At 33.4% G+C, this 20280-nt stretch overlaps 3 protein-coding genes across 5 annotated transcripts; 2 read left to right on the top strand and 1 right to left on the bottom strand.

The window, feature by feature from the left end:
- Positions 1–2907: 2907 nt before the first annotated feature.
- LOC110909360 (exocyst complex component SEC10a) lies at positions 2908–11161 on the bottom strand. 3 transcript variants are annotated; one of them, XM_035980274.1, is made up of 11 exons: positions 11012–11161; positions 10857–10924; positions 10117–10179; positions 9616–9711; positions 8406–8501; positions 7959–8054; positions 6763–6858; positions 6447–6677; positions 6265–6339; positions 5531–5605; positions 2908–2947 (listed from the first exon to the last, which is right to left on the bottom strand). In XM_035980274.1, exons 5-11 carry the CDS (start codon positions 8499–8501, stop codon positions 2924–2926), a joined length of 693 nt encoding a protein of 230 aa, XP_035836167.1. In that variant the 5' UTR covers positions 9616–9711; positions 10117–10179; positions 10857–10924; positions 11012–11161; the 3' UTR covers positions 2908–2923. The 3 variants fall into 3 exon arrangements, with proteins under 3 accessions (XP_035836167.1, XP_035836169.1, XP_035836168.1); XM_035980276.1 differs by lacking the exons at positions 10117–10179; positions 10857–10924; positions 11012–11161 and adding an exon at positions 9811–9832; XM_035980275.1 differs by lacking the exons at positions 10117–10179; positions 10857–10924; positions 11012–11161 and having other exon boundaries at positions 9616–9955.
- A 603-nt stretch (positions 11162–11764) lies between these two features.
- LOC110907338 (F-box protein At3g08750-like) lies at positions 11765–12796 on the top strand. The gene has a single exon (XM_022152332.1). The coding sequence runs from the start codon at positions 11765–11767 to the stop codon at positions 12794–12796; it is 1032 nt and encodes a 343-aa protein (XP_022008024.1).
- A 2445-nt stretch (positions 12797–15241) lies between these two features.
- LOC110907339 lies at positions 15242–19462 on the top strand. Its single transcript, XM_022152333.1, has 5 exons — positions 15242–15592; positions 15771–15915; positions 16008–18644; positions 18747–19333; positions 19454–19462. Exons 1-5 carry the CDS (start codon positions 15242–15244, stop codon positions 19460–19462), a joined length of 3729 nt encoding a protein of 1242 aa, XP_022008025.1.
- The last annotated feature ends 818 nt before the right edge of the window (positions 19463–20280 follow it).

Raw genomic sequence — 20280 nt, 5'->3', positions numbered from 1 at the left:
AAACGGTACGGGTCGAAACGGTTCGCGTCGAAACGGTTCGGCTCGAAACGGTACGTCGAAACGGTTCAGCTCGAAACGGTTCGGGTTCGAAACGGTTCGCGCCGAAACGGATTTTTAGAATTTTTTAGAATTTTTATGATTTTTTAGAATTTTTATTATTTTTTTAGATTTTTTTGGAATTTTTTTGATTTTTTGGAATTTTTTTGATTTTTTGGAATTGGACCAAAATGGCAATTGAAAACATTTAAAATGAAAATCCCCAAAATATCCCTGGTTAAAGATGGAGTTTTTGGATGGAGTTAGTGTATGTGATCAAAATGACAACAAAAGGGAAAAGTCAGGGACCCAGAGGCAAAAGAAAAAAACTATTTGGACTAAAATGGCAAATTTGGACAAAACTCAGAGACTAAAATGGCAATTTACTCTATATACTGTTAAGTGTACCATAAGTATTAGTTATTAAACTCTGTATAACGATTATAGGACATAAAAAGAAATTGACAAAAGAATTACCGGGGAGAATGAAAATAATAAGAGCAGAGAGCAAGAAACTGTGATATTTACTAGTACGTTGTAGTACCCTCTGACAATCCACAAGGTGTAGAAGTTCTAATCAATGATGGACCAGAAATTATTTGATGGGGTGCGGATGAGATGTTTAACCATATTTTCAAGGGGTGCGGTCGTGATTTTCTCCCAAAATATACACTAATTTTTTTTAAAGGGGTGCGGCCGCCCACCTTAGCCAATGGGTGGGTCCGCCACTGGTTCTAACTTTTCTCTAAGCACGGGTTATCAAAGGTGAACACGATTAACTCTTTTACATACCTGCTATCCTTATGTAATTTGCCCTGATGATTTAAATGAAAAAGTAAATTTCAATTTCAAAATGTTTTAGATTTTGAATATGGCATGGGTTTATATTAAATATGTTTAGCATTTATAGTAAGTTTACTAAAACAATTGGAACACGTGAGTGTATTTCGAATCTGATCAACTGGCACATGTTGCAAACCGTAAAATCGGGCGCCTGAGCATGCTAGGTAAATTGTACGTAAAACCGAGTATGTAATCACGGTAGTACACACGAGTAATGATACTTGCTGAATGTGTAGCTTACTAGTATGTGCAAATAGCTTTAATGTTGCTTATGCCTTTTATGAAACTACGGTCTGTGATTCACCAGCTTATCGCTGATGTATTATTTTTTAAAACGTTTTCAAATAATTATGAAGAAATGAATTTAGTAAAGGGTAGATGCTAAAGGGATTATGACTCCTTAGACACAATAAAACCTTGCGATGAGAATTTTGTATAAATGGTTGAAGACTAAAATAATGTAAAAGATTACCTTTTCTAACGGAACGTTTTGTACAAACAAGGGTATTTAATTCCCTTTTTATGAAAGAGTATTTTATTCAACTTATGAGTTGTTTTTATAAAAGAAAGAGAAATATCCTCCGCTGCAATTTATTCAAAACATGTATCAAGCGATTGGTCGCACGCTGGGTATCGAAAATCCGGAGTGTGACCTTATGTTAACAAGCTAATATCCTATTATTTCAAAAATATTATTTTAAAAAATACAATAAATAAGCCATTGTCATATCCTATCTATATATCCTGTGAGTTTGTCCACATCTACCATTTGATGTATTCAACGATAAAGCACTCATTTACCTTTTTAATCTATACTATATTATAACTAGGTTAGTTCCCCGTGTGTTACACGGGTTGAACAATTTAAACCATATAGTATAAATATATCCTGTAAATGCAAAACAAAGACCGAGACATTTACATACCATATTGACATAAATGAGTTAATATAAATGTAACCCATCAACTCGTACATATTAATTAATGTCGTAGAGTTCGATAAGACGACTCTAGTGTCGGTTGAATGTGGTCAATCAGAGTCTATTTGATACCCTTTGTACGACTTCTTATTTTTTTAATCTTTGTATTTGATTCTAAACCTATTATTAATATTATTGATGATAATTTTAGTTATATAGATCAATAATACATTATATATATATATATATATATATATCAATAATATATTCAGTCTAACATATTAATAATATTATGAATTTCGAAACTTGTTTAGCTAGGATTTAAGATTCTATTGAAGTTTTAGTTTAATAATAGGTTGTTGAATTAATAATAAGAATTTGTATTAGATTAGATTAAATATTATTATTATTTGTATTAGATTAGATTAAATATTATTATTATTAGTATTATTAATAATTTTAATCAATTAAATGAGAAAATGACAAGTGTCTCAAAACAGATTTCTTTTATTATATAGTATAGATGCATGAGGGAGGGATTCCAAAAAGTTAAGAACTTCTTCCCCCCTTATTTATAAATAAACCCCTAAAATGAGGGTAAAGTGGTCTTTTAAACACTATTTATTTTTTAACCCCTCAAATTAATTACATTTTAATCTTTTTTTTGACCAACCAAATCTCAAATCAATAAAGAATAAAGCTACGGAAACTTTCAAATTCATTTTGGACTAAAATAAGTTTTTTCAAATACGTTTTGACCAACTAAATTTAACACAATTTTAATATCCTTTAATTATTAATCAGTTAAAATGATAATTAATACTTTTTAAAGGTGAATTATTAATACTTTTTACTATTACAAAACAAACTTATTAAAACAAAAATTTGACATCTTTATTGTATCAAAAATTTGTACTATATTATTCTGTTCTATAAAACAAATTTTTAATGCATACGAAAAAAAAAAGGAAGACAACATATCTCCATATTTTTAATGCATACGAAAAAAAACCTGAAAATGACAACTGAAAGCAAGATATAAACATAAAGGGTGCCAGATTAATGCATCAAAAATTTGTACTGTATTATTCCTTTATCTTTTTTTTTCCTTTAGTATTTTCTATTCAGCTCAACTCCACGTCATTAATCTGCAAGATATAAACAAAAAGACTTCAAATGGGATGCCCATAAATTCTAAATAAATAGCTAATCGTTTGTTTTTTTTTTAAAAGCAAGATATAAACATAAAGGGGGCCAGATTATGCAACTAACTTTCTAAACAAAAGGGTGCCAGATTATGCAACTAACTTTCTAAACAAAAGGGTGCTAGATTTCAAAATAACCCTAATTCACCTCTATATTCCTACTATAAATACTATTATAGTAGGGCACCCATTTCTATTGCTTAACATTTGATTATGGATCCAATTTCGAATCCAGTGATTGCGAAAAAACAATCATATGTTGTTGTACTTTCAAAGGTTAGATTGTTAATTCGTATCAATTTATAATAAATTCTGTTTTAATTTTATAATATATATGTTATTTTTTCGTTTCAGTTGGAAGGTGAACGCGCCGATTTAAACAATCCAGTTGCAGCTCCCGCTTCTAAGGTTTCGATTTTGATTGTTTTATTAATTTTTTATGTTCAAACGTCGATTAAATAACGAGCTGTTATGTTATTTTTTCGTTTCAGTTGGAAGGTGAACGCGTCGATTTGAACAATCCAGTTGCAGCTCCCGCTTCTAAGGTTTTGATTTTGATTGTTTTATTAATTTTTTCTGTTCAAACGAAAAAATAAATAATGAGCTGTTCATATTAACGGGTTTTTTGCAGGATGACGGTGATAAATCTGTTGAGATAATCAGTTACGGTCACATGTTCAGCCCGTACAAGTCTCATCTTCAACGTGAATTTTCTGAAGAGGTAATTTTAGGGTTTATTTAATCTTTTTTTAACTTTTTTATTCAGTTTTTGTCTTTTTTTAAGGATCGAATTTATTCAGTTTTTGTTTTTTTAAGGATCGAACATTTGAAGCTCAAAGAAAGAGATACAAGAGGCTATCGGAATGGAAATGGAGTCAAGTTATCAATTTAGATGATTCTAAAGAAGATGACAAAGAAGAAGAACTAGAAGACACAACCGATTCAAGCTCAAAGAAGAAAACCGAATTAAAAATTCCTCAAGTGTCGATTCAGAAGAGGAATAGATTTCATTCAGCATAATATGAAATCTTTCAAGTGCTTTTTTTTTCATTTTTAGTTAAGTTTGATCTAGACAATTTCATTTTCACTTGTTTTGTTTTCATTTTCAGTTTTTTTAGAATTAATGCAGTCTAATAAACTTTATTTTATATTTTAAATTTTCAGTGTTTGAATTCCCACATCCTCTTAAATCCAGTGAACAATTATTGCCGTTACAGTAATAAAAAAAATTTTGCATAGCTATATTTTCATAATAATAAATATATATTAAACTTCAATTTATTTATATATTTTTACTGCATTAGACACCATATATATTCTTTGTAAAACTTTACCTTCTCGTAATGTGTATCTATGTGCCATTCGAAAAGGAAAACGGTGATAAAAATTCATATAGGTTACAATACATATGTCTGTAGTGATGAGATGATGATAAGTTTAAATTTTTAAAAATAGTTATATACAATTAAATAATCTGGTAGTGGGTAAATATCATATACTACCAAATTTTTGAAGTCCTGTTATATTATAACGTAATTTTGTAAATTTATACTCATAAATTTCTCTTTAACACAAATCCATAAACTTACTAAAATCTAAATCAATTAATGATTAATGTGAAAATTTAACACCTTTAAAAAAAGCGTAACAAAAAAAAAAAAAAACTATGCATTATATATAGCACGTAACCAATATAAAAAATCCCTAAAAAAAGCCCTAATTTGGGTAAGTGTCATATTATAAGAAACAATTACATCAAGTTAAACTAGATAGTTCGTATTTGTTGCATTTTTTTAGGAGATATTATTTAAAAATTAGACTCATAAGATAATATTACTTTATTTCAAAAAAGCTACAGCAAATTTAAACTAGATCTTTTTGCATTTTTTTAGGGATTATCATTTAAAAACAGCATAAGATAAGATTAAGTTATTTTAAAAAAGCTACAGCAAGTAAACTAGATACTGTTGCATTATAATAGGGATTATTATTTAAAATTTTGACTAATAAGATAAGATTAGTTGATTCAAAAAAGCTACAGTTTGTTAAAAAATCATAGGTTTTAAGTGTGTTATATATAGATACAACTCCTTTATTCATTACTTGTTTTACTCCAACAAAAAGCCAGTTCTTCTCAATTGGCGGGTTTAGCAGGTAAGAACCGTATTCAAGTTTTTCTACATCGTCAATACACAATGACTTTTGCAAACAATTCTTAATCTAAACATTCATCCTTGCAGTGGTTTTAGTTGATCAAAGTTCATCCTGAGTTGATCTTAGACAGGTATGGATTCTTTCATAAAAATGATTATGATGTATGTTTTTTTTTTTATAAAATTATATGTTTCTAACTGTTGTGTTTTATAATTTTCTGTGTTCTTCTAAAGATGCATCATGTTTAGAGATATTAATCATTCCGTTTTTAAACAGTTTAGATCTCACGTTTTAACTGTCGTTTCAAGAAAAAAAAAACTTTAAAACTTACAGATGCATAGTAACCTTCAGAAAATAAAGTTAATGATTTACCTCACCAAGTGTCTTCCTATGTTTGGAGTCTTGTGCAGCGACATCTTTTTTAAGATTATATAGTCTTCCGTCAATCTTCAACAAGCATACAAAAATGAGGATAGCAACAAAATTGCTACGTAAATAGATGCAAAACAGTGAAGGTAATAATGCTACAGCAAGTAAACTAGATACTGTTGCATTATAATAGGGATTATTATTTAAAATTTTGACTAATAAGATAAGATTAGTTGATTCAAAAAAGCTACAGTTTGTTAAAAAATCATAGGTTTTAAGTGTGTTATATATAGATACAACTCCCTTATTCATTACTTGTTTTACTCCAACAAAAAGCCAGTTCTTCTCAATTGGCGGGTTTAGCAGGTAAGAACCGTATTCAAGTTTTTCTACATCGTCAATACACAATGACTTTTGCAAACAATTCTTAATCTAAACATTCATCCTTGCAGTGGTTTTAGTTGATCAAAGTTCATCCTGAGTTGATCTTAGACAGGTATGGATTCTTTCATAAAAATGATTATGATGTATGTTTTTTTTTTTATAAAATTATATGTTTCTAACTGTTGTGTTTTATAATTTTCTGTGTTCTTCTAAAGATGCATCATGTTTAGATATATTAATCATTCCGTTTTTAAACAGTTTAGATCTCACGTTTTAACTGTCATTTCAAGAAAAAAAAACTTTAAAACTTACAGATGCATAGTAACCTTCAGAAAATAAAGTTAATGATTTACCTCACCAAGTGTCTTCCTATGTTTGGAGTCTTGTGCAGCGACATCTTTTTTAAGATTATATAGTCTTCCGTCAATCTTCAACAAGCATACAAAAATGAGGATAGCAACAAAATTGCTACGTAAATAGATGCAAAACAGTGAAGGTAATAATGCTAATAACAATAGATGCAAAACATATATACCTGTTTCTGGAGTTCAACCAACTGCGAACATGAATTCTTAAACATTGATAATAAAGAGTCAACTTCTGGAAATAGTGGGCTTGATTGTGTTTGTGTTGACCTTCCGTTTGACAAAGCATCATTCCCACTGATATTACCATTTCCTTCTAATGAGTCAGCATCTTCTTCTTGGAAAGCGGGCAGCAGTTCATTTACTAAGTTTCCAAATAAAGCATCGAATGAAAAGTCCCCCTTCATAAAACAAATACAACAAGAAAGCAATAGCATTGAGTACATTAAACCCAAGACACCAAAAGGATAAGGCTATGAAGCTTACCTTGAAGTCTTCTATGTCTAAAACAAGTGGTTGAGAGCTGATAGATTCAGAACTTGATATCTTGTTACTTCTTACTCCATCTCTAATCTCTTTCATCTAAAAAACAAAAATGTAAAAGCACCATTTATCCTTTTGTAACTTCTTGTGAAATTTAATGCTTTGGTTTTAAAATGCGTGATGCGCTCTGATGCATTTTGATCCCAAAAGCCATAGTTGTCGATAGCGAATAGTGACAAATAGCGACAAGGCACCTATAGGCTACGTAGCGAATAGCGACAGCTATTTTATAAATAGCGATTACACTAGAAAAAGAATTTTGAAAATTTTTATATGTATACTACATCAAAATACCCTTGTATATATGCTATTTTACAAGTATATTTAACAAAAACCTATAAATCCAGCTATTTTATAGCTATATCTAATTGCTATTTACATCAAAAAAAAAAAAAAACACAATCGCTATCATCGTTGTTTGTCGCTATGACCCATATAGCGACACTACGTCGCATGGCTACATAGCGCGCAATAGCGGTCGCTATAGCCGCTATTAACAACTATGCCAAAAGCCGATGCGCAATGCATGATGTGTGCGCATCACGTATGCGAGGCGTTTGTTATTTTAAAAATTATTTATAGATAATATTTTAATTTGTTGAATTTAAACACTAAAAATTTAGAGATTAAAATAAATAAATAAATAAATAAGTTAATTTAGTAAACGAGCCCGAGCCCAAGCTTCACTTATCGAGCTCGTGAGCCTAAAAAGTCTATTATTTTTATTTAATATAGTCAAGTTGGTCCTAAAACTACCAGAAATGAGTTTTGCACTGGGCAATAATTATTTACCAACTTGTTTAATCTTCCTTGAAAGAGAGCTTGAGTCAAACTTCCTTGAAAGACCCCATGGTCATCCATAATAAGGATCAAGCATATAAGTCTATAAAGATTGTTATCAATATGATAACAATAACTATTTTTTATGAATAGACACCACAAACTTTAAGATTATGAAGCATTGTTAATTTTAGGATGATTCAGACCCTAAACGTAAATTCATTTCGATTCAAACCTATTGATCACTATAAAAACCATCATTTAATCCCTAAAATTGTACACCAATTACTTACAATAAAAAACAAATCATTCAATCCAAAACACTTTAAGTTAATTATCATATCATGAAGCATACTTACATTTAATCCCTCAAGAGTCTGTGCCAACTCTTCCCGCACTTCAACTTCAACTTTCGCCAGTGACTCGTCTTCAAGTGCTTCTTGGGCCTCTGCAGCCTAGATTGCAATGGGAAATTGTAACATCAATCAGAGTTAAAAAAAAGTAACTTCAAACAATAACACAGAGAGAGATGGCAAAACGAGGGATTCAATAACATGTCAAAATGGATTGTTTTCTTGTGTGAATTGGGTTGGGTTGACCGGAACATATTAGTCAGGATGATCACAATAATAATATAGTAACACCAACCATACTAATAGCTAATGTTTAAATAAAGTGATTAAAGATATGCATTAGGAAAAGAATCGAATGAAAAGTCCCCCTTCATAAAACAAATACAACAAGAAAGCAATAGCATTGAGTACATTAAACCCAAGACACCAAAAGGATAAGGCTATGAAGCTTACCTTGAAGTCTTCTATGTCTAAAACAAGTGGTTGAGAGCTGATAGATTCAGAACTTGATATCTTGTTACTTCTTACTCCATCTCTAATCTCTTTCATCTAAAAAACAAAAATGTAAAAGCACCATTTATCCTTTTGTAACTTCTTGTGAAATTTAATGCTTTGGTTTTAAAATGCGTGATGCGCTCTGATGCGTTTTGATCCCAAAAGCCATAGTTGTCGATAGCGAATAGTGACAAATAGCGACAAGGCACCTATAGGCTACGTAGCGAATAGCGACAAATAGCGACAGCTATTTTATAAATAGCGATTACACTAGAAAAAGAATTTTGAAAATTTTTATATGTATACTACATCAAAATACCCTTGTATATATGCTATTTTACAAGTATATTTAACAAAAACCTATAAATCCAGCTATTTTATAGCTATATCTAATTGCTATTTACATCAAAAAAAAAAAAAAACACAATCGCTATCATCGTTGTTTGTCGCTATGACCCATATAGCGACACTACGTCGCATGGCTACATAGTGCGCAATAGCGGTCGCTATAGCCGCTATTAACAACTATGCCAAAAGCCGATGCGCAATGCATGATGTGTGCGCATCACGTATGCGAGGCGTTTGTTATTTTAAAAATTATTTATAGATAATATTTTAATTTGTTGAATTTAAACACTAAAAATTTAGAGATTAAAATAAATAAATAAATAAATAAATAAGTTAATTTAGTAAACGAGCCCGAGCCCAAGCTTCACTTATCGAGCTCGTGAGCCTAAAAAGTCTATTATTTTTATTTAATATAGTCAAGTTGGTCCTAAAACTACCAGAAATGAGTTTTGCACTGGGCAATAATTATTTACCAACTTGTTTAATCTTCCTTGAAAGAGAGCTTGAATCAAACTTCCTTGAAAGACCCCATGGTCATCCATAATAAGGATCAATCATATAAGTCTATAAAGATTGTTATCAATATGATAACAATAACTATTTTTTATGAATAGACACCACAAACTTTAAGATTATGAAGCATTGTTAATTTTAGGATGATTCAGACCCTAAACGTAAATTCATTTCGATTCAAACCTATTGATCACTACAAAAACCATCATTTAACCCCTAAAATTGTACACCAATTACTTACAATAAAAAACAAATCATTCAATCCAAAACACTTTAAGTTAATTATCATATCATGAAGCATACTTACATTTAATCCCTCAAGAGTCTGTGCCAACTCTTCCCGCACTTCAACTTCAACTTTCGCCAGTGACTCGTCTTCAAGTGCTTCTTGGGCCTCTGCAGCCTAGATTGCAATGGGAAATTGTAACATCAATCAGAGTTAAAAAAAAGTAACTTCAAACAATAACACAGAGAGAGATGGCAAAACGAGGGATTCAGTAACATGTCAAAATGGATTGTTTTCTTGTGTGAATTGGGTTGGGTTGACCGGAACATATTGGTCAGGATGATCACAATAATAATAATATAGTCACACCAACCATACTAATAGCTAATGTTTAAATAAAGTGATTAAAGATATGCATTAGGAAAAGACTTGTGATTTTCAAATTTAAACATGTTCCCTTTTAGCTGACTGCTGAACCTTTGTTTTCTTGACTCATTTGAGATTTATAATAACCTAAATTGACCCATCCATAAGTATATAGAACGAAGTTTCCAACTCTAAAAACACTCAAAAGATATATACCTTGCTCTCAACTGTCAAGAGCTCAGCAATTAGACCTTCAATGTCTTCATCGGTGAGAGGTAGCTGCAAAAGAATGAAACCATACAAGCTCAAATTTGACAATCACAACATACGTGGTTGATAATGTGAACATGTGGTGTGTTTCTGAAATCTGAATATATCCAAGTATGTTTAGTCGTGAATAAATGCAAAGTTAGCATCGACTTGCCTCATGTTTTACAATAATGTTATCAATAAAAAGAAAACTACTAGAAACGAGTTTTGCACCGGGCAATATTATTTGCTACTTGTCTAATCTTCGAATACTTCGTTTTTTTAATAGATAATAAACAAGCCGAGCCCGAGCCGAGATCGAGCTTGAGAAAATACAAACGAGCCGAGCTCGAGCCTGGTCAAGCTCGGGCTCGGCTCGGCTCGTTTGCACCCCTTATCTAGCGTAATGATAAACTGATAAAAAATCAACAGTCTGGTAGTTTTTCTATTAACAAAATCAAATTAATTCACCAAAAACTGAATGATTCACAAACGATTAGCACTGAACAAACACTACACATGCATTTCGAACAAACTAAATTCAAAAAATCTAGCGTAGTAATACAGTAATCAAATCAATAGAAATACAGAACTGCATGATTTAGATTTGACTTTATCTCGCAGATCCATGTGAGTTCCACAATAAACCCTAAATTTCAAGTAATTCAAAATATAACTGAAAACAAACGGAGGTAGTAATAGATTACCGATTCAGATGAGAAGAATCTGTGTGAAAAAGAGCCGCCGGAGGTGGATCTCCGGGACGGAATGCGACCTGTTTAAGATAATAACACCACCAGTTAAGACACAAAAACGAACTGAAAAACACAATCAAAAACTTCACTTAGGCTAACAATAATACCTAATTGGCAGTTTATAACACGACACGGTTGAACTTTGAAGCCTGAACTGAACAGAACGAATTAATCGAATCGGAAAGTAAAGGATAGAAGGAGAGAGGACTTAGGATGAGGAGGCGGCGGCATCTGAAGTGTGAGCGATGTGCAACAGATGGTGTTTGTGAGAGATATTCTAACTTAGGAGGAGGAGGCGACATCTTAGGGTTTGGATTGTGTAAAATCATTGAAGTGTTTGTCTGATATTCATCCTATGTCTCAATATAATCATCCACCGTCCACACACATCTCATCTTCCAATACGCATCATCCACCGTCCATACCAACATATTATTTATTTTGAATTTATTAAAATAAAATGTGGTATGGTTCTAGAACCAACTATAACTTTTTTTATTTATTCAGTAATATTTTAAATAAAGGATTCAAATTATAGAAATAAATACTCTTAATAATATTAAAGTTTCACTCACAAATAATACTACTTGATAAAAAGATGGGGAAAGAATAGTATTATTTAATATAAGTTTCCATTTTATTCGTGAAATTTTATATAATATATGATTTTTTATTTTGTTTTCACATAATAACTTTAATTTATTAACTTTAATTTATTAACCTTCGTTTTGTATGACATGCACTTTAGGAGCTACGAGAGTGTGTCCAATTACATTTCATTAGTATACAGTGACATATTTGTTATTTTTTCATTTTTTTAGATCAAGGTCAGTATGTAGTCACTACCATTTTATGTAATTATGCTGGATATAATTGCAAGGCTCCCCCCCTTAGCTGTCGCAAAATGCAAGACGGTCAGCAAGAAATGGTTGGCCTACATCTCAAAACCGGAATTTCTAAGGGTGCATTGTCATTTCATGCGAGCATCACCCGATCAGAAAATCCTCACTGTTGGAAACCCTAGCTTGTGTTTAGTACGTTCGTTGAACTTTGCGGATGCTAACTACTTCTTAGCCACCGACGTTCCAACCCCATTTAATGTTCGTCCAAGGAATTTGTTATTCTTAGCAAGCTTGGATGGCATGCTCTGTGTTTGCCTTAAAAACACATGTGAGTTACTTCTATGGAATCCGCTAACCCGTGCCTGCAAGATATTGTCAAACTCTATTAAGCAGGGTTTTTACAAAGTCCAACACGATGCTATTGGGTTCTATGTTGACTCTTCTTTTGACTACAATATAGTTCACATAAAACGTAGACGAGGTACTATTGCGGTTTACATCTATTCATTGCGACTTGGCTCGTGGAAGTCTGTACGCTTCCTTAAAAAGCGCCCATACCATGGCCAGACATACAGCTGGTCTTCGGCGACTTTCAGTGGTGATGGTTTATACTTTCGAGTTTCGCAATATTGGCTTGCAGGTCACAAGATGATAATTCGCTTCGATGTAAACACAAAGCAATTTTCCGAATTACCATTTCCGAATGCCTCCGGTGAGGGACCTAATGGTGCTTTAGTCAGCATAAGATCCGAACTTCATATGTTTGTTGCTAGCGGTTACTACGAACGGCCTGTGGATTTGTGGAAGCTTCACAATGGATCGTGGATGTTGTTGTGCTCTTTTCCTTTTAGGAGGTGTCTTCCATTTCCAGAAATTACATCCATCACATATCTCAATTTGAAAGACTCATGTCTTATGATCACGGAGTGGGGACAAGTGATCGAATTTGATTTACACTTGGATGAGTGGGATTTCTTTAGTCCTGCTACTTTTGGTCGTATTATCCATGGTTCCGTCTACACAGAGACAATTCTTTCACCGGGATTTTAGTTTCATGCATTTGTTAAGAGTTATTGACTTTATGTTTATTGCAGTAATATTTACTTTTCCCGGTTATTCGACCCGTATTTTTTTTTTTTTGAACTTTTGTTTCAATGACATGCATCTTTTTAGTTAATTGATGCAATTAGTTAATTGTTTCAATGACATGCATCTTATATTTTAATATCAAAATTCAACTTTTATTTCTTTTATATTTGAAGGTATACTTGCTCATGGATTTGCATTTCATTGTTGACTCTTTCTCATCAGTCACACAGTACGGAGTTTCGTATACTGTGTGTTTCGTTTGGGTCGACTTTGTTTTGCCTATTGTAGGTGAAAACAAATTATTAGTAGTTTTTCTCGACCAACACGTAAGATCGTTCATCTTATTAAATTCCAAAAAGTGTAATTGGTATATTAATAACTATTTTTTTTGAGACAAAAGTTGGTCGGTTTTGTCCCAGCACCATTCATGCAATTCTTCAAAGATATGAATTTGGTGGGCAACATGTTCGTACTTAAGCATTTCCAAAGAGAAAAATTCGATTACCAAGAATGGCCAAAACATGAAAACTACCTCTTGGTTTGGAGTGAATTCAAGATTGTATTTACAAAGCACACTAAACTTATTCAATTTAACAGTCATGTTCCACGAGGGTTTCGTATGTATCCATTAGTGCCTTCTATAAAAAATCTGTTGGACGACACGAGATACGAAAAAATAATTACTGGTACGTAAAAGTTGTTTAGATACATACAAACTTTTATGACATGCTACTTTATTACTACATAATATATATAAAGAACAATTCATTATTGGTTTTAGATGTCGTTGGGAAGATTGTCAAGGGTGAGAGACGATTTGGACATTTTCTTATGGATCTTCAAGATTTTACGTGAGGCACTATTCTTGTGAAAAAAATATTGTTCTTTTAATAGGCTTATATATACAGTTTTGATTATGTTAACTAATCTATCTCAATTATAATATGTGGCAGCGGTCACACGATACAATTATTTTTATACGACTCGAGACAGATTCAAATGGTCAAAACTTTCCGTGCGATGTTAAGAAAATCTATTGTCTATGTGTCTCTTGTCAAGTTGGTTCGATCTCCAGACAGTATGTTATACTATACTTGTTTTTAAAGACTTACTTACATTAAACGAAACTTATACTTTATTTTGTTTCACTTATAGGGTATATTTTGCGGTCAACTGATTTCACTACCATTGTCATTGAACCAAACATGCCTGAGGCTCATGCTATTTAAATGTTCGATTATTAATGTAGTTTTTAATTCAGTTTGACCTTCTTTTTAGATTAATAATTTATTTATACATTTTGTATTGGTGTTTTGGTTCCTTATACATTTATATACATTACTACATTGCGAATAATTATTATTGATATTTCTTACAAATTTAATCTAAGATAATATTGCAGGATGTTAATTAGATGCACAAAATAGCTAAATGAAATAAAGAAACATCCAAATCAACCTCCAACAAATACAAAAATAACACACAACTATAAAAATTATATATGATTTATAATTTTAAAACTAAGCAAAAATAAAAATTAGAGAATGTGAAAAAAAAATATAATGGTATGTTCCATATTTTTACACTTACCTTTATTTAGAAAGAAGAAGATGGTAGCCAGTTTTAAGTTGTATATTATTTTATTTTTTCATGAATGTACATGATTAGTTATTTAAATGGTTGTTAAAAATGTTTGTAGTATCTTATATAATCTCTACTAATATTCACAACGTTATTATTTATACAAAAGGTTGTCATCATTCTACTACTATGAGTAACAATCAACAAAACCATCGTACTGGCGCATCGGCCTCAACTGCATCAACGTCACGTGGAAAACGAAAAGAGTACAATAGACGATACTACTTACAGAAAGAGAATACCAAAGAAGCAAGAGTTTGTAACGGCAATGCCTCTCAAAGCAATTCATCTGTACCATTTAGGACTAATCAGTCAAATGAGAGGACGCCGCTAAGCACATTACAAACTAATAATCGTGGTCACGCTATACGAATGAGAAATGTGCCTGTCTCATGTACTTTGGTCGATACAAGAAACGAGTCTAATAGACAACGTATTTCAAATGGTGGCCCGAGTACACAGATTTCGACCGGTGATCAACCGCCCATACGAGACGATACCGTAGAACATGATCCATATAATTTTGTGTACGATGGTTTACCTAGACAATCTCTCATCTTAAATGAACGAACTCCATGTCCACATTGTGGAGCAAAATGATTTAAATATGAATTCCCTACCTTTTGTTGCATGAGTGGGAAAACAAAATTAGCAACTTCAGTAATTCCGGATGAATTGTACCTGCTCTTCACATCCCAAGATGAAATTGGGAAAATGTTTAGGACAAATATACGTGCTTATAACACCAATTTTTCTTTCGCCTCGATGGGTGTGACATTGGATGATACGTTGGCCAATATGAGAGACAGTGTATATACTTTTCGTGCACATAAAGGAATATATCACATAATTGACCAATTAGTTCCCAGAGATGGAACACCTAGGTACTTACAGCTATATTTTTTTGATCCTGACACTGAGTTAGATCTTAGACTCCAATGGCCAAATCTTGATCGAAATATTACACAAACGTTGGCACGTGTTCTTTCCAGCAACCCTTATGTCGAGACATTTCGAAGTCTTGCGGAGCTAGGTCCTCTAGACAACTATAAAGTCACTCTGAACGCTTCAGTTGAACTTGACCAGAGGGTGTACAACCGACCAACCACATCTGAGGTTTGATTAACATTATTTTTATTTACAAATAACATTGATATATTAGAAATATATTAACGATTTCTACTACACATTTATATAGGTTGCCGGTATTTGGGTTGAAGGTAATGACAATATCACTGCCTACAAAAGAAGTATTGTAGTGTACGGTAGGTCTGAATACCCTTAAACTATTCAGCCGTACTATGGATGTTACGATCCATTATCGTATCCTTTATTCTTCCCTAATGGTGAGGCGGGTTGGCATCCTAACATACCACGTAATGGAGTATCAATCAATAACATTCATAATGATTACGATGACATCGACGAAGACGCTGAAGGTAGGAAGAACTTTATTATGTTTTTACATGTCAATCACATAAATACCCCAAATTTTAATGTAATATAATTATATGTTCTTTATTTCACTCAGTGGCTAACCCACGAGGGGGTAGGACAACCGTAGCTATGCGAGAATACTACTGTTACAAGTTTCAAATTCGCAGTACGGAGAACGTGCTTTTGCTTGGCGGTAGATTGCTACAGCAATTTGTTGTAGATGTCTATATAAAGCTTGAGACATCACGTTTACAATTTTGTGAACGAAACCAAATTAAGATACGAGCTGAATTATATCAAGGTCTTGTGGATTGCGTCCATGCAGGTGAGGTGCGTCCTAGCAGAGTCGGTCAACGTATTGTATTGCCTGCGTCATTCATTGGAGGGCCTCGCGACATGCGTCGACGGTTTCTAGATGCTATGACTTTAGTGCAAGATGATGGCAAACCTGATTTATTCCTTACGATGACGTGTAATCCTCAATGGCCTGAGATATGTGATAATTTGAAACCTAGTCAAACCGCACAAGATCGTCCAGATCTTGTTTCACGAATATTTCGTGCTAAATTAGAGGATCTTAAAGAGCAGCTCTTCAAGAAACATTTACTTGGAGAGGTTCTGGCATACGTTTATGTCATTGAGTTTCAAAAGCGTGGTTTGCCGCATGCACATTTCCTCCTTATCATGCACCCGCCATACAAGATTAATAATCCAGACCATTATGATAAGGTTGTTTGTGCTGAAATTCCTGACAAAGAACGACATCCACAACTACATGAGGTTGTTGTCAAGAACATGATTCATGGTCCATGCGGAAATTTACGAACAGAGAGTCCTTGTATGCAGGGTGATCCAAAGGTGTGTCGCTTTCATTATCCTAGACAGTTTAATGAGCAGACAACACAAGGAGAAGATGCATATCCATTATACCGAAGGAGAGACACTGGAATAACGGTGGACGTACGAGGACAAACTCTTGATAACAGATGGGTTGTCCCTTATAACCCAAGGCTTTTAATGATGTATAATTGCCACATGAATGTCGAGGTTTGCTCGAGTATAAAATCTGTTAAATATCTGTTCAAATATGTATACAAAGGACATGACAAACAGGTTATTCATGTTGATCCAGACGCACCTGATGTTATTATTAATGAGATAAAGAGATTTCAGGATGCACGCTACGTATCCCCCCCGGAGGCTATGTGGCGTATTTTTTCTTTCCCTCTTTCTAATATCTATCCTGCTGTTTTAGCCTTACAACTTCATCTCCCGAATAAGCAGATGGTTAGATTTAGAGAAGATGATTCTATGTTGGCAATTGTTGATAGGGAAAGAGATAAAAGAACCATGCTGATTGCATTTTTTGAGTATAACCATGGGAATGAACCGGCAAGGCAATATTTGTATAAGGATTTCCCGAAACACTTCACATGGAACGCATCCTCGCGTCGTTGGTGTCCTCGTGCTACTAGGCCACAAAGAGGTCGTATTGTTAATGCCAATCCAGCCGAAGGGGAAAGGTACTACTTACGCCTACTCTTGTGTAATGTCAGAGGACCTACTTCTTTTGAAGATCTTTGCACGGTTAATGGTATTAAATACACGTCATTCAGAAGAGCAGCTCTTGAGGTAGGCTTGATAGAGAATGATAATAGTCTATCGCAATGTCTCACAGAAGCGTCTCTATTTCAGTTTCCCAATGCTCTTAGAAGGTTATTCGCAACAATAATGATTTTCTGCGAACCTGGTGATATTCGTAAGCTGTGGAATGATCACTTTGATGCACTATCTGAAGATCACAGGTTACAATGTGAAAGTTTGGAACGCGTTCAAAATATGGTTCTTACTGACATCAGTGTCATCCTACAATCTATGGGTAAAAATATTGATGATTTCGATCTTCCGAAAATAACAGAACACAACTTACAACATCCAGTTCAGCGTGAGGTGCAAGAGGAGTATGGGATAGTTGTGGAACCTGAACACTTATCTGCCATAGATGAACTTAATTCAGACCAAAGAAGAGTGTTTGATGAGATCATGGCACATGTGGATAATAATCGTCCAGGTGTGTTCTTTATAGATGGTCCGGGTGGAACGGGAAAAACATTTCTGTACAAAGCTTTGCTTGCTCAAGTACGTTCACGTGGTCTTATTGCTCTTGCGACAACTTCATCAGGTGCCGCCGCTAATAATATGCCAGGTGGGAGAACGGCTCATTCGAGATTCAAGATTCCCATTTGTGTCGATAACAATTCGATGTGCAACATAAAAAAACAAAGTGGGGTAGCTGAACTAATTAGGTCCTCAAGGTTAATCATATGGGATGAGGCATCAATGGCAAAACGTCAGGCGATAGAGGCAGTCGATCGAACATTGAAAGACATTATAGGTGTTAATCTCCCATTTGGTGGAAAGATAATGGTTATGGGGGGAGATTTTAGACAAGTGTTGCCGGTTGTTAAACGCGGAACTAGAGCACAGATTGTAGACTCCAGCCTGCGGATGTCACCTCTTTGGCATTTGACTAAAAAGATGCGGTTGACGATAAACATGAGAGCGCTAAATGATCCGTGGTATTCTGATTTTCTTTTAAGAGTCGGTGATGGGTCTGAAGAATCGATCGAAGGAAGCTATATTCGCATACCAGACGACATGACAATTCCTTTCAGTAATCCAGAAAACTCTATAAAAGAATTGATCAATGCAGTCTTTCCGTCAATTCAAAGTAATGTATATTCTTCTGATTATATAATCTCTAGAGCAATATTGTCCACTAAAAATGACAGTGTTGACGAGATCAATGATCAAATGATTGACATGTTTTAAGGGGATGAAAAGGTTTACTATAGTTTCGATGAAGTCGAAGACGATCCCCACAACTTCTATCCGGTCGAGTTCTTAAACTCACTAACTGTTAGTGGTTTGCCGCCTCATAAGCTTCGTTTAAAAATCGGTTGCCCTATAATATTGTTGCGGAATATCGATCCATCACATGGTTTATGTAATGGTACAAGATTGATATGTAAAGGCTTCCAGCGTAATATTATTGATGCAGAGATAGCTGTCGGGCAACATGCCGGAAAAAGAGTATTTTTGCCAAGAATCCCTTTGTGTCTTTCTGAAGACGACATGTTCCCGTTCAAGCTAAAAAGAAAACAATTCCCCATTCGACTTAGCTTTTCCATGACAATCAACAAAGCTCAAGGTCAAACAATTCCGCATGTTGGTGTTTATCTTCCGGATTCAGTATTTTCGCATGGACAACTTTATGTCGCTTTATCAAGAGGGATATCACGTGCTAATACAAAGGTATTAGTACATCCTGCCAAAGACTTCAGACGAGAAGGGTATACACCTCAAATGTTGTCTATCGAGAGGTGTTACATGACGAATGAAATACTTGTGAGTGAGAATGTGATGATTTTTTTATGCATTTGGTGGTTTACGCAATTACGTTCTAAATATAGTATAGATGATGTTATTATTTTACACATTTTGGTCTCTTTTACTCACTTATTTATTTTTCTCTTGCAGATTGATTAAGAATTTGTTATGGATAAGACAAAGAGCAAAATGGAAGATGTGTCAGGTATCTACCTATCTATCTATCATATCTTATAACTTACATGATAAAACATATGTAACTAAAATACTTAACATTTCTTTCAGTTCCCCAAACTGCTCCAGCAGCTACTACTGATGTATCAGTAAAAGAGGAGATCAAAGAAGAAACTCATCCTCCAAAAGATGTAACAATCAAACAGGAAGAGATACAAGAAATTCCAGAGGACGTTGATCTCGATGATGAGAAATGGTGGCATGACAATATGGATGAGATCCTTGAGATGTTTAAGCCATATGATCACTAAATTTTTAACCTCGTCATGCAAGTACTTGATATTTGAGCTTTTAGTTTTCAACATTTATGTTTAAGACTTATCTTTTCTTATTTGTGTGCTACTTTATATAACTTTTAATTATATTTAAGATTATTTTTTCTTATTCGTGTGTTACTTTATTACACCAATGGTTTCTTGAATTAGGGTATAATTAAAATTCTAGACATATGTAACACCTATGACATATATTCACCACAATAATAAAAATATTATACGAATAAGAAAACTACCAGAAATGAGTGCCGCAATGCAAAGTGTCGCCCCCGCCGCATCGCGCGGGCACCCTACTATTAGTGTTTGTAAAGAAATATCTTCATATTAACCGTTTAATAGTGATTGTAAACAATATCCTTTTATACTGGTTCAATTATTTATACTAGCATTATATCTGTCTTAAATTTATGATTTTTAACAAATTTTATGCATGATCTCATACTTGAATACCCATTTAAAATGTTTTAT

Source organism: Helianthus annuus, chromosome 11 (assembly GCF_002127325.2).
Source record: "Helianthus annuus cultivar XRQ/B chromosome 11, HanXRQr2.0-SUNRISE, whole genome shotgun sequence".
Taxonomy (NCBI): domain Eukaryota; kingdom Viridiplantae; phylum Streptophyta; class Magnoliopsida; order Asterales; family Asteraceae; genus Helianthus; species Helianthus annuus.
The sequence above is the reverse complement of the archived record's forward strand: the minus strand, read 5'-3'. Positions and strand labels throughout refer to the sequence as shown.